Source organism: Carlito syrichta, unplaced genomic scaffold (assembly GCF_000164805.1).
Source record: "Carlito syrichta isolate Samal-C Ts95f unplaced genomic scaffold, Tarsius_syrichta-2.0.1 Scaffold309897, whole genome shotgun sequence".
Taxonomy (NCBI): Eukaryota; Metazoa; Chordata; class Mammalia; order Primates; family Tarsiidae; genus Carlito; species Carlito syrichta.
In genome coordinates, this window is record NW_007253993.1 from 146,527 (window position 1) to 160,351 (window position 13,825).

The 13,825-nt window shown below is 46.2% G+C and overlaps 1 protein-coding gene across 4 annotated transcripts in view; it reads right to left on the minus strand.

The window, feature by feature from the left end:
* Positions 1 to 602: 602 nt before the first annotated feature.
* LYAR (Ly1 antibody reactive) overlaps positions 603 to 13,825 on the minus strand; it is a 29,020-nt gene continuing 15,797 nt past the window's right edge. For 3 of the 4 annotated variants that reach the window (XM_008068217.1, XM_008068219.1, XM_008068218.1), the window contains exons 4-9: positions 10,495 to 10,602; positions 10,296 to 10,379; positions 5,639 to 6,092; positions 5,086 to 5,169; positions 1,427 to 1,512; positions 603 to 923 (exon numbers count right to left, since the gene is read on the minus strand). In XM_008068217.1, coding sequence (XP_008066408.1) covers positions 789 to 923; positions 1,427 to 1,512; positions 5,086 to 5,169; positions 5,639 to 6,092; positions 10,296 to 10,379; positions 10,495 to 10,602 — 951 coding nt within the window. In that variant the 3' untranslated portion in view covers positions 603 to 788. The remainder of the gene's footprint in view (positions 924 to 1,426; positions 1,513 to 5,085; positions 5,170 to 5,638; positions 6,093 to 10,295; positions 10,380 to 10,494; positions 10,603 to 13,825) is intronic. The other variant, XM_021717638.1, reaches the window with a different exon arrangement.

The following is a 13,825-nucleotide window of genomic DNA, read 5'->3' on the forward strand; positions in this document are numbered from 1 at the left end:
ACTTAGAGGATGAGGTATTAGTGACACTGGCTACGGGGCGATTCTCACCAGAACACTGGTGCTTAAGGGACTTGAGGGTGAACCCTGTTTGACCATCAAAAAGGGCAGCACACCGCTCTCCTCAGTGCAGTGAGCCAGGACCCAGAGTGCAGTTTCTGAAGGCGTTCCGGTCAGTCAAGCACCGGAGCGGCACCGCAGCTGCAGGATGGATCAGTCTCCAGTGAGCCACGTCCCTGTACCCCTTGCATCCGGTCACAGGCCACACTCCCAAGTCCAGCCACGGACAAACCTGTCTTTGGCTGAAGGCAGACCGGGCCACAGTGTGGATGTGCGAACCTGTTACAGCGAAGCCTCTTCAAAAAGTATGTACTTTGGGGCTCACACACACACTGTTGTCACAGCCACTCCTTGATCAAATACAACTCGCACACGCATCTTAACGTGAAAAACAAAGGCAAAACAAAATCTCTCATCCAAAATGTGAAGAAATGATGTGCTCAAGATGAGTACTTTTTAGTATGAGCAAAGGAAGAATTATTTTGACTTAAAATTTTCCAAACAAAAGTATTTTCTGAAGTACAATAATTTTTGCCACCACAAACTTAGAATTTGGGGTAATAATATATTTTATTTTTTCATAGAAGTTTTACCAAAAATATATTTTTCCTTAACTTAAAATACAGCTACAGAAGACAAAGTTTGAGTTGTTATGATTCGTTACATATTTTACAACAGCAGTGAAAGAAAGAAGTCAACAGAATGGATTCAGTTTTAAAACACAGAAATGTTCATTTTACAAGCTTGACTCTGTCCTTTAATAACTTAAAGGTGGGGTTCTTGCTGATTTTCTTGTTAAAGACAACCAGGAGTTCCTCTTCGGATTTGTGATGTTCATTTGTCACTGTGTAATACTGAGTTAAAACCTTCATAGAGAAAAACAAACATCCAATGGGTTATTTGTCCTCCCAATTTATCTTAAAATGTTCTTTCTTAACCCAGAAGTAGGCCAGCGGTAAACAATAAAAGAAACTCAGTGCTGGTTGCACAAGTGTGTTCTGCTAGTGAAAACCACACAGCTGTACACATATGAGCACTTGACTGCCTATGTGTCATCCTGAGACATGAAGTTCAAGATAAAAGGCAGAAATAAGCCAGAGAGAGCAAACAGAAGAACAGTTTTCAAACACAATAAAAATTGAGTAAATGGAGGCCCTTTTCAAAGTCTTATGAACAAGTCTAAAATCTACGCAGCACCCACTCCAGGGCTGAGGTTGTGAGAGGGACTTTGGCCCAGTTCCTTCCCCACAGACCCAAGGACTATGGGGCAGCTCGAAAATCACAAAGATACATACACACACTCTTACAGTATTTTAGATTAGAAAAAAAGAAACCCCGCTGTATGCCTGGGTTTGTTCACACACCATACCTTTTTCCTTAGCTTTTTGAGTGCTATTTCGTTGTCCGGGGTCTGTTTCAGAATTGCTTTAATAGTTCCCTTCCAGTTGAATTTGCCTACAAAATAACCACATGTAAGGCATTCTGTTTTGTTTACTACCAGAAGGGCAAAGAACCTCGACAGCACTGATCTGCTTCTCAGAAAATGAACTGACCCTCCGGTGAACAGGACTCGGTCATGTTCTGTCTAACCTCAGTAGCCTAAAGCACTTACAACCCTTCCACGGACCATTCCTGGAGCGAGCAGGCCAAATGAGGATGCCATCACTGCTACAGCTCCAGTAGAGAGAGTCATGTTCAGTGAAGCCAGAGATTGCCTGAGCGTCCACTAAGACCACAGAGCTAAGCCCAGCAAGGAAGACAAAGACAAGCGAAAGCTGCTTCACCTTGAACGAGGAGAACTTCCGCTTCGGAAGATGGAGTAGACACGTTCTCCCCATGCCTCCTGCTAAGTATAAGTAAGATTCCCGAACTTACATCGGCAGTACAGGAACCCTAAGAAGACCCAGAAGGTAAACACTGGCTGGGACCTGTGGGGCTGTGGGTGAGCTTTCTGCCTCCTGGACCCCAGATACAGAGCTGAGGAAGCCAGCAACCTGGAACTCCAACAGGCAAAGACAAAAGAGTGCCCACAGAAGCCTGCTCACTCTTGGAAAGGGGCTGACTAGCAAGACAGAAAACTTCCACGATAACCCAGCTCCTCCAGCCAACACCCCAGAGAAACGGCAGCTCCACCCCGCCTGTGCCAGCAAAGGCCAAGTGGGGAGCCTGGGCCCGCCCTCACCAGGCTGCCCCTGCCATGGCGCCAGTGGAGTCCACATGGGGAGCCCCACAGCAGGAGCCCTAAGAGGCGGCTGTCCTCGATGTCAGTGGGGGCCAGGTGAGGGACCTGGGCTTCGCCCTGACCCAGCAGCAACAAGGTGATGCCCACCTACTGACACCACAGTCGTGTAAGAGAAAGGAGGGCAGACAGACAGCTTAAATGAGATCCTACCCCTCATGTAAAGAAGAACTCAGAATGGATCATGGGCTTAAACGCAAAATTAAAAACCATTTGGGGTATCCTCGAAATCTCCTAAGAGGGTGGATCTTAAGTGTTATCTCTCTCTCTCTCTCTCACACACACACACTCTCACACACACACACACACAGAGAGAGAGAGAGAGAGAGAGAGAGAGAGAGAGAGAGAGGATGGGTCTGTTAATTAGCTTGATTGTGGTGACTATTTCACAGTGGATATGTATAATAAAACATCAAGTTGTACACATGAAATACAACATTTCTATTTGCAAAAAAAGCTCTGTCCAACAAAATAACTTACTTTCTTGGGAGTGAGAGGAAAGCAGATGTGGCTACACATGGGCTGCAGGAGGCAAGCTTGGGAGATGGAAACGTTCTGTGTCTTGCCTGTATCAGTGTCAGCATCCTGCCTGAGATGCTGTGCTGTAGTTTTATAGTGTTACCATGGGCGGGACAAGGTAAAAGGTTCAAGGACACAAAAGGACACATACGGGGGGCGGGGGTGGGGGGGACAAAAAAAGCCTCGGAATTCCCTTTCGGGGGGTGGCCCCTTGCAGGACAGGATTTCCCCACTAGGAAAGTGTTCTGGGAACCCATTGGCCTCAGTATACCAGTTGGAGTTGTTGTGAGAGGCTGCACTTGGCTTCAGTGAATTTTTTTGGAGATGCTTTCGACACATTTGCCCATTTCATGGTGGGTGATTTACGAGTGTACATACCCACACCACACTGAGTGTTCAGCAGTTTCTGACCAAAAACACAACTCCTATGCCCCACCACTCCCTATTCCCCCAATCTTGCCCTGAGCAACTTGTTTTGTTGTTTCCCTGGATGAAAAAAGTCCTCAAAGAGAAACGTTTTGCCGATGTGGAAGAGGGGAAACAAAAAATGGCAGAAGCTGTAAAAGGTATCAAAATGGAAGAGTTCAAACACTGAGCAGTGGAAAAAGTGTCTTGATAGGTGTATGGCATCAGAGAGTTTAAAGGTGTTTAAAGAGTTTAAACACTTTGAAGGTGACTGAAGTTTAAACATATAAGAAAACACAACTTTTTTGCTTTTTTTTGAGTTGGAGTCTCACTTTGTCGCCCAGACTGGAGTGCATTGGCTGCTCTCGGTCACCGCAGCCTCAGCCTGCTGGGCTCCGGTGATCCTTCCGCCTCAGCCTTCCAAGTAGCTGGAACTACAGGCGCAAGCTACCACGCCCAGCTAATTTTTTATTTATCGTAGAGATGAGGTCTCGCTGAGTTGCCCAGGCAGGTCTCGAACCCGCAGGCTCAGGCAATCCACTCACCTCAGCCTCCCAAAGGCGCGGGATTACAGGCTGAGCCACAGAGCCCGGCAAAACACAACTTTTTATAAACAAATTCTGGATTTTGGGGTCATGGTAGCTTCACACACAGCTGTAAGAAATAATCGAGGCCTACGATAAGAGATCCCCCAAAACACAACTTTTTATAAACAAATTCTGGATTTTGGGGGGGGAGGGGTCTCTTATTGTATGTCTCGATTATTTCTTACAGCTGTGTGTGAAGCTACCATGACCTCAGAACTAAAATTTTAATCAAAAAGAGCCATCATAGCAGTCCCCTTTTAAGACCCCAGGGGATGCTTCAAACTGCAGATGGCACAGACCCCATACACTGTGCTTATTCCTGTACATTCACACATACTTATAAGGCTTAGACGATAAATTAGGCACAGTGTGAGACTAACAACTATATCTAACAATAAACAAGACAATTATAAATAACAATATACTGTAATCAAAGTTAGGAAATGTGGTCTCTTTCTCTCTGAATACCTTACTGTATTCCCCATCTTCTTGTGACAAAGAAAGGAGAGAGCAGGACAGCACGAAGAGAGATACAGATGCTCTTCAGAATGGCCTACCGTTTAAAACGTGCGACTGGTTTACTTCTGGAGTGTTTTCACTTCCTGTCTCGGGACTGCAGATAACTGAAGCTACACAAAGCCGGGCGGGGGGTTTTAAGCTAAGAGATCTAATCCGACTCTGGCAGCTCCCAAACCTGTCAGTAAAGCCAGTTCCAAAGTGCATCCTCAGGCCTGTCCTTGACTGGCAGGATCCTGAGGGGGGGTGGGGGGGGAGCAATGAGGACTCTCCACGCCCAGGATAGGGGAGGCTTCAGGTCTGAAGAACCGGGCGAGGCTTTGGGTGCGAAGCAGCATTGAAGAGGAGCCCTGAAGGCCAGACTGGACCTCACAAGCGCACCCTGAGGCCAGGGAGGAGAAGGTGGACCCCAGGAATGGGCCTGGGGGGGAGGGGAGAAGCCAGTCTGGTGGGGCCTCAGGTACATCTAGGAGAGTAATGAGAGGCAGGGAAAAGAGAAATGGGGAGGGGAAAGGGATCTTAGAAAGCCATATTGGAGTTATTCCGAATTCCAGTGAGAATAGATACTTACAATTCAGACTGCTTAACCTTTTACCTTCATGACAGAGGGGCAGAGGTGTGAAAGCCTCAATTCTTCCGCGGCCTCTGCAGGGTAAGGCCCTTCCAGAGTTGCCAGGTTCCCCTCCTTCCCCGAAGGCAGCATCCCTCAGCCCCTTCCCCAGCCTACACGCAGCGGCACTTTTCCGGTGACGGCAGTGATACCTTTTGCAGGAGCCTGGAAGCCTTCTTCTCTGCCCTCAGAATTTTCTGGGAACTTCATCTTTTTCTTCTTAGACTCTGTTTCAACTAAGCATGTAGAGATATTTTTGAAAAACATTTTGCATGTACACCAGCAGCTACCATTTAATGTTAGGCACGCTCCACACATCACCTCACTTCTTCCCCAAATCCCCCAGCACCATGGGTTTCACCCCCTCCACGCCGAGATGAGGCAATGGGAGACGAGAGGCGAGATCACCCGCCTGTCGTGAGCCCAGGTGGGCCTGACCTCAAAGCTGATGCTCTTTCCCTTACTTAGTTCAAAATGCAAGGTCCGCTGGGCGTGGTGGCCCACACCTGTAACCTCAGCACTTTGGGAGGCTGAGGGGGGAAGACTGCCTGAGCCCGGGAGTTCAAGACCAGCCTAGGCAGCATAGCAAGACTTCATCCACCAAAAAGCAAAAAGAAATGCAAAGGCTCACTGGTTGTATATGACCCAGATTCACAGCCTTCCCCATTTTTTAAACAGAAGCTGGAACACGAGCAAGCCACCGACCTTCCGCGTGCTTCCGCTTCCGCTTGCCTGCACCCACTCCGGTCTCTTCCCTGCCGGCGTCTTCCTCAGGGCCCTGGCCTCCAGTCACCCGCTCACCCCCTGCAGGCTTGCCCTGGCGCTTCTTCTTGCTCTTCTTCCCTGCCGTGCCGTTGGCCTCCGGGGTTTCCTCCCCAACAGCCTTAAGGGCAGCCTCCTGTGCCCTCTTTTGCTTCCCAAGCTTCTGATTCTTCGGGTTTTCTTGGCTATTATCCAGTTTTAGCTCCTTCTTTTCTTTTTTCCTGTTCTTCTGCCTTTCCTCCTTCCTCTCTCTCTTATTCTTCTTCACCTCCGACTGCTCTTCTAGGGTGCCATTCCCTTTGGAGGATGGAGCCTTGACAGAGACGTCTGCATGCAGGTTTGCCACTTGGTTGCACGACTGGTGATCCTGTCCCTTATCGACCGGTCCCTTACTAAACTAAAACAAGAAACACACGTCCTAAGTATGCGCACACAGTTGTATCTGTGTGTATCTACTAAATAAACTACTCAGGAAAAATGGTTCAACACTTTCCGTTTATAGTTGGACCCTCCCAACAGCTAAAAGGTAGAGTAAATATATAGAATGGGAACAAACTTCCCCAGCCCACACCCCTCTTAAACAGACATTCTCATTTCACTGGAAAAGTGAAGAATTCTTATGTCACTAAGTCTGTTCTTTCACTCTGGCTCATTATTCTTTTAGATTAAAGAAGAGAAGAATGCTTAGGTATTGTATAAACCAATGGACTTATGTGCCTGCAGACCTAAGTTCAAGTTCTAGTTCTGTTCATCACTAGTCAGGCCAACTCAGGGCAGCTTATTTATCTGTTCTGAACTGAGTTCCTCGTCTGTAAAATGAAAGGTAATTAATACCTACCTTACACCGTGACAAATAAGAGAGAAAAGACTGTCATGGGCTTAGCACAGTGCATGTTCAATAAACCAGCCCAATGTATGCAGTGACCACACTAGACAAAGATATGCATATCATCATTATACAGATTGGAAGGTTATCCTTAGAGGAGCAGTTGGAGATACCTGGACATAGTGTAAAGAATGGTAAATAAGGAACCACAGAAAACCAAACAACTATGTGCACTGGAATAAGATAAACTTTCCATTTACTGCATTAGCTTATTAAACTCAGCACACAGATACGATTTAAAACAATGATGTCAGCACAGCCTGGTCTCAGTCCCTGCTGTCCTCCCAGAGGCCTGATGCCTGTGGCAGGGAAGGGAATGGACCAACGGCAGCAGCTCCAGAGCTGCTGGGGAGTGCTGGAAACCACTGAGGTGATACATGTGCAGTCTTGGGCTCAGGTTCCACCTGTTGCCAGCCAGATGACATAGAGCATGTTACCTAGAGTCTTTCTCCTTTGGGAGACTGAAAGTAACAAGGAGGGAACTACTGTCCCCCAAAGTGAACTGAATCAAGAAGGACCAACTTTCACTAGAGTACTAGAACTTAGACCTTAATGGTCAACCCTGGACTAGAAAAGCAGCATTAGAAGATGGATACTGGGCTGGGCTCGGTGGCTCAGCCTGTAATCCCACACTTCGGGAGGCCAAAGCAGGTGGATTGCCGTAGCCTGCGGGTTTGAGACCAGCCCTGGCAACTTGGTGAAACCTCGTCTCTACAATAAATTGAAAATTAGCCGGGCACGGTCGCATGCACCTGTAGTTCCGGCTACTTGGAAGGCTGAGGCAGAAGGATCACCAGAGCCCAGCAGATCGAAGCTGGGGTGACCATGAGACTCCAACTCAGAAGAAAAAGAAAAATGAAAATGGATACAGAACTCAACAGCTGAGGTTTTCTCCGTTGCCAAGGTTTAGTTGCCAAGGCTCAAGGGGGAAAGCAGCAGAGGATGAATTCAGAAATACACCGAGGAGGAAGAAGGGACAAAGAAACTTCACATCTATCCCACAGTGTTGGTATCTTCTAGTGAGATACTGTTGCAGTCACAGAGTGCCCGAGACCTCAGCTTCCCTTCTACCCAATCGACACCAAGTCCAAGTTCTCCGTCACCAGGAGAGAGGGAGGGAGGGATGCACACATACATTTACCCATCTGTCAGCTGCTCAATAAACGGAGAACCAGGTCTTCTCTATCTCCTCTCTACTTCATTCCGCACTCTCCTCCCCGTGGGGACTCCTCCCCGAGCCTTGCCTGACTCGTCCCGACCAGAGCACCTCCTCAGTCTCGGTCCCCCCACTGCCTCCTGCTTCCTCACAGCGCTTAACAGGACCCGACGTTACACCAGGACCCACGCACATGGCTGCCTGCCTGCCCCCAAGGTTACAGCGCCACGCGGGAAGGGCCTTGGCCTAATGACGGCTGTACCCGTGGGGACCAGGAGCTAACTGCAACGGGGTGGAGGACAACAGGAAAGTACCCAACCGGACGCCTGGCACGTAGTTACTATAGGAGGATAAGCGTTTGAGGCGTAGGTGAACCAAGTCCCAGAACCTTTTGCTTTGCACTGCAAACACCAGGGGTGTGCTGGGAGGCTACTGGGCAAAGGTGAAGCAATACATACGTTATAGAGTTGTTTCCTGATCATTTTATTTAATTGGAATTTAACTTAATTTTTATTTTTTAGAGAGAAGGTCTCACTATGTTGCCCAGGCTGGTCCCAAACTCTGGGCTCAAACTATCCTCCTGTCTCAGCCTCCCAGGTAGCTGAGATTACTGGTGTGAACTACTGCACCTGGCTATTTTATTTAATTTTTTCTTTTTTTTGAGTTGGAGTCTCACTCTGTTGCCCAAACTGGAGTGCAGTGGCCACTCCTGGCCACCGCAGCCTCGACCTGCCTGGGCTCTGGCGATCCTTTCGCCTCAGCCTTCCAAGTAGCTGGAACTACAGTAACGTGCTACCACACCCGGCTAATTTTTTGATTTATTGTAGAGATGAAGTCTCGCCAAGTTGCCCAGGCGGGTCTCAAACCCGCGGGCTCAGGCAGTCCACTCACCTCAGCCTCCCAAGGCGTGGAATTACAGGCTGAGCCACTGAGCCCGGCTTTTATTTAATTTTTAATATGCTCATAACTTCAAAAGGGAAATTGGAAAAAATTTTTTAAAACCCTGCAGCTGAACTAATAAGCAATTTCAAATCTTTGAGTCTTAGCTTAAAAAAACCAGAAACAAACCTTTAAAAACATAGGTGCCACATAAACACCAATTAAATGATTGGTGATAAGGTTTCAAAGGTCCAATTTATATATTCTGAGACAAATGCTAGATATACTGCCAAGATAAACTTTTCATTTTGATCCCAATTCGCTGCCAAAATTATTCCCTACACAAAGCAAATCAACTTGTGGAAAAGACCAATCAAAATCCCACTGTTTGTTGAAACTACTGATGTAAGTCTCTAAATAAGATATAACTCCAAATAGATGCAAAGTGCAATTGAATTAATGGGAAAAATTTAAAAACTAACAATGTAGCCGGGCTCGGTGGCTCAGCCTGTAATCCCGCGCCTTTGGGAGGCTGAGGTGAGTGGATTGCCTGAGCCCACGGGTTCGAGACCCGCCTGGGCAGCGAGACCTCATCTCTACAATAAATCAAAAATCAGCCGGGCGTGGTAGCGCATGCCTGTAATCCCGGCTACTCGGAAGGCTGAGGCGGAAGGATCGCCGGAGCCCAGCAGGTCGAGGCTGCGGTGGCCGGAAGCGGCCACTGCACTCCAGTCTGGGCGACAGAGTGAGACTCCAACTCAAAAAAAAAAAAAAAAAAAAAACTAACAATGTAACCCATGATGTGGCTAAAAGATATCAAACCAAGACTTTCTATGTGTGTATTCCACATTTGGCACCTCTCCCTACCAAGCCGTTTTCACTAACAGGCAGTTGATCCAATGACTTGAATAGAATCCTCCCTCCTGCAGAAGGAAGGTGCTGCACGTGGACTGAATGCCTAGAAAATACTGGGTGTCTTCATCTACCCAGTATAGTGCTATAACATTAAGGGGCCACCCGTGGCCTCAACCCTCACCTAGAGGAACACCCAGTCACTACAGCCTCACCTTGTCTTATTTTTCTTCACAGCTCCACCACCAGCACCTGAGATACCTTAGACTTTTTGTTCAGGCCCTGGTGCAGATCAGGTACTCAGTTAAGTATTAAATAAATGAATGAATATTACTATCCACATTTTTTAAGATAAGAAGACTCGAGGTTGTGGTGGCCATGAGTGTGCCACTGCATTCCAGCCTGTCTGTACCTCAGGGTGAGACTCTTACTCAAAAACAACAACAAAAAAAAACCAGATAGGAAGACTAAGGCTCAGATGTTAAATAATATGCCCAAGATCAAATATTAGGCACACAGTATAGCACGGATTCAAAACAAGTCTGTCAGAAACCCAAAGCTCCTACTCTTTGCATCCCATTGTCTGATTTCTAAGCAAATCCCTACATGTTATCTGGTACTATTATTAAACACTGGGATTAGATACCTTTCTCCGCACAATAAGGAAATCTTCTCTGCAATGCACTCAATTTACTCCTTCCCATAAATGAAGGCACAAAGAGGCTCTCTGAAAAAGGCTGTCTGGGCCTCCAAAAATAAGACATTCCCATCTCATTATTACTAATCATTTTTGCTACACTGCAAACCTAAAATTAGATCCTACTTACATTGCTGGATGCCTCAGAAAAGATATTCCACACCTGCTCCAGAATGGATTCATTATGAACTTTTAAACTATTCTTCATCCAATTCTGTAAGAAACAATAAAAACAACAAAAATTTATCACATTTTGATAGCTACACGTCAGCTCAGTCGCTGGTAGGTCACACAGCCCCTTCATTCAGGGAAGTCAATCCAATCCATACCTGAAACTTTGCCTTTTTCCTGGGAACGTTGTCAAAAGCACTGATTTGCTCTAAAAGTTCTCTCACTTTGGGGCTAACATTGGGTCTCTTTATTAATTCATTAATTTTCTACAAGAAAGATAAAGCAAAAACAATAAACAATGACACTTGAGCTTCATAAAAACCAAACCAGCAGCCCATAGCCCAGGGATTCAGTTTAAGCCCAGATTCTGTATTTATGTCCATGCTTCAAAAATCATAGACTAAGTTGCCTTCAAATTATACTGGAGTCTTAGCCAGCAGTGAACAAAAGAAATAGAAACAAAAGGCATCCTAACTGCCAAGAATGAAGCAAAACGATCGCTCTTCTCAAGGTACAGGGTCTACTACGTACAAAATCTTAAAGATTCCCACAAAAACTGTCAGAACTAAATAAACAATTCAGCAAAGTTTTAGGATACAAAACCAACACTCAAAAATCAAGTTGTGCCAGGTGCGGTGGCTCATGCCTATAAATCCAGACTTTGGGAGGCCAAAGTGAAAGGAATCCCTAAGCTCAGGAGTCTGAAACCAGCCTGGGCAACATGTCTTGCCATGTTGCCCAGGCTGGTTTATTGTCTCCACAATAAATAAAAAAATTAGCTGTGTACAGGGGTGCGCACCTATAGTCTCAGGAGGCTGAGGCAGAAGACTGCCTAAGCCCAGCAGGCTGAGGCTGTGGTAGCCGTGATTGTGCCACTGCACTCCAACTAGACAACAGGAGTGACACCCTGATTCAGAAAAGCCAAGTTCCATTTCCATATACTAACAATGAACAACACGAAAAGGAAATTAAGACGACAATTCCATTTGTAACCGTATAAAAAAGTACAGAACCAGGAATAAACTTAACCAAAAAGGCAAAAGACGTGTATACTGAAAACAAAAAAAGGACATTGCTGAAACAAAAGCAGACACAAATAAATAAAGATGCCCAAGTTTAAGAATAAAAGACTCCAAGCTGGAGCGCAGGGCTGTGATTACAGTTCACTACAGCCTCGAACTCCTGGGCTGAGGTTTTCCTGTCTCAGTCTCCCTAGTAGCTGAAACTATAATCACACACCAACACACCCAGCTAAATTTTTTCCTGAGTTGGGGTTTCACTATGTTACCCAGGCTGGAGTGCAGTTGCACAATCACAGCTCACCACAGCCTCAACCTCCTGGGTTCAGGAGATCTTTCTGCCTCAGCCTCCCAAGTAGTCAGGACTACAGGCATGCACCACCCACAGTTGACTAATTTTTTTGTTTTCTGTAGATACAAAGTCTTGTTGCCTAGGTTGGTCTTGAACTCCAGGGCTCAAGTAATCCTCCCACTTCAGCCTCCCACAGTGCTAAGATTATAGGCATGAGCCACTGCACCCGGCCACACTCAGCTGATTAAAAAAATTTTTTTTTGCTGGGCATGGTGGCTCACGCCTGTAATCCCAGCACTCTGGGAGGCGGAGGCAAGAGGATTGCCTGAATCCAAGGGTTCAAGATCAGCTTGGCAGCATAGGTAAAATGGTGAGACTTCATTTCTACAATAAAAAAAAGTAAATTAAATTAAATTAGCCAGGCATGGTGGCCAGTACCAGCTCCATTGTGGCCAGTACCATTTCCAGTTCCAGCTTCTTGGAAGGTTGAGGCGGAAGGATCGCCTGAGCCCAGCAGGTTGAGGCTGCGGTGACCATGAGCACATCACTGCACTCCAGAGACGGGGTCTCACTATGTTGCCTGGGCTGGCCTCAAACTCCTGGCCTCAAGCAAGCCTCCTGCTTCGGCCTTCCGAAGTGCTGAGATCACAGGTGTGAGCCACCTTACTCAGCCAAAAAATGGTAAATTCTGTCATGTATATTTTACCAAAGGGGAAAAAAAAACACTGAAAAAAAAAAAATATATAAATAAATCAAATGTGATTAAAAGAATCAGAAAAAAATGGGTATTATAGGGTCTAGGTTATAAACTGAGAACAAGACAATAGCATTCAAATCTTGTAAACAGATCTGAAATATAACAGAAGAGATGAAACTTAAGTTAGTAACCCAGAGAAAATGCAAATGGCAATCCCAGAGAAGGCAGAGGAGAAAGTAATTATTAAAGGTAGGGAGACATCAGTAGACAGGAAGGATGGTCAGCAATGAGCCAACATAAGGATAAATGCTGGGACTAAAATAATACAATGCAGGAAAGTGTCTCCACATCAGGAAAGAAGCAAGTCTACATCTACAGAAACCAGAAAAAAATAGAAAGAGGACACTGAGACAAGGATGAGGGGAAGCTGCTTCTCACATCCAGGCAGAAAAACATAAGTCAAGAAGACAGACAGTCCAAGAGCAAGGAAAACAGGAGGCTAGCAGAGAGGTCTCCAGAGCACCCAGGCCAGAATAGAAAAGGACTCCAGTGACAGAGTTTAGAGGAAAACACCATGACCCATTTAGTGAGATGCTTCTCCTGAACCCTCTATCCAGTCTGCATGTAAGCCCAGAGGTGTTTGGAAGGAGCTGGAGAGATGCTCATCACATATTCATACTTGTCTAGTTGCTTTTCTGGCTGGTTAGTTTTGAGATCACGTGTACCTTTCTTCTCTATATTACTCGAGTGGCCTTTTGTTAAATAATTGATGTGCAACTCATTTTTATTAAAATGATAAAGTTACAAACATTAACAGAAAAACAAGAAAGCAGTAAAGCAGAGTGTCAGAGGTGAAATGGACGCGGTCTGAGAGCAGGCAGCCCCAAGTGGACGGGGTGGGATCAAAGGTGTCAATCAAAGGTGGCTTTTGAGGGAGCCAGTTTCTGAAATTGTAGGAGAGACAACAGAAGTGAGAAGTGAGAAAAATGATCAGGTCCTATTGTGAAAGAAAGGGTCCCTCCAAAGATCAATATTCTGAGCCCTTTATAATATTAATGACTTCAAAATACTAAATCTACAAGTAGCTGGAACCACAGGCTCACGCCACCTCACCCAGCTAATTTTTTGATTTATTGTAGAGACAAGGTCTTGCCAAGTTGCCCAGGCTAGCCTTCTCCTTAAATTCTTAAACTCCACATCAAAAAAAAAAAAAGGCTGGGCTCAGTGGCTCAGCCTGTAATCCCAACACTTTGGGAGGCCGAGGTGAGAGGATTGCCTGAGTTCGCAGGTTCAAGACTAGCCTGGGCAACTTGGCAAGACCTCGTCTCTACAATAAATAAAAAAATTTAGCCGGGCATGGTAGCGCACACCTGTAGTTCCAGCGACTTGGAAGTCTGAGGCAGAAGGATCACTGGAGCCCAGCAGGTAGACGCTGGGGTGGCCATGAGTATGCCACTGCACTCCAGCCTGGGCAACAGAGT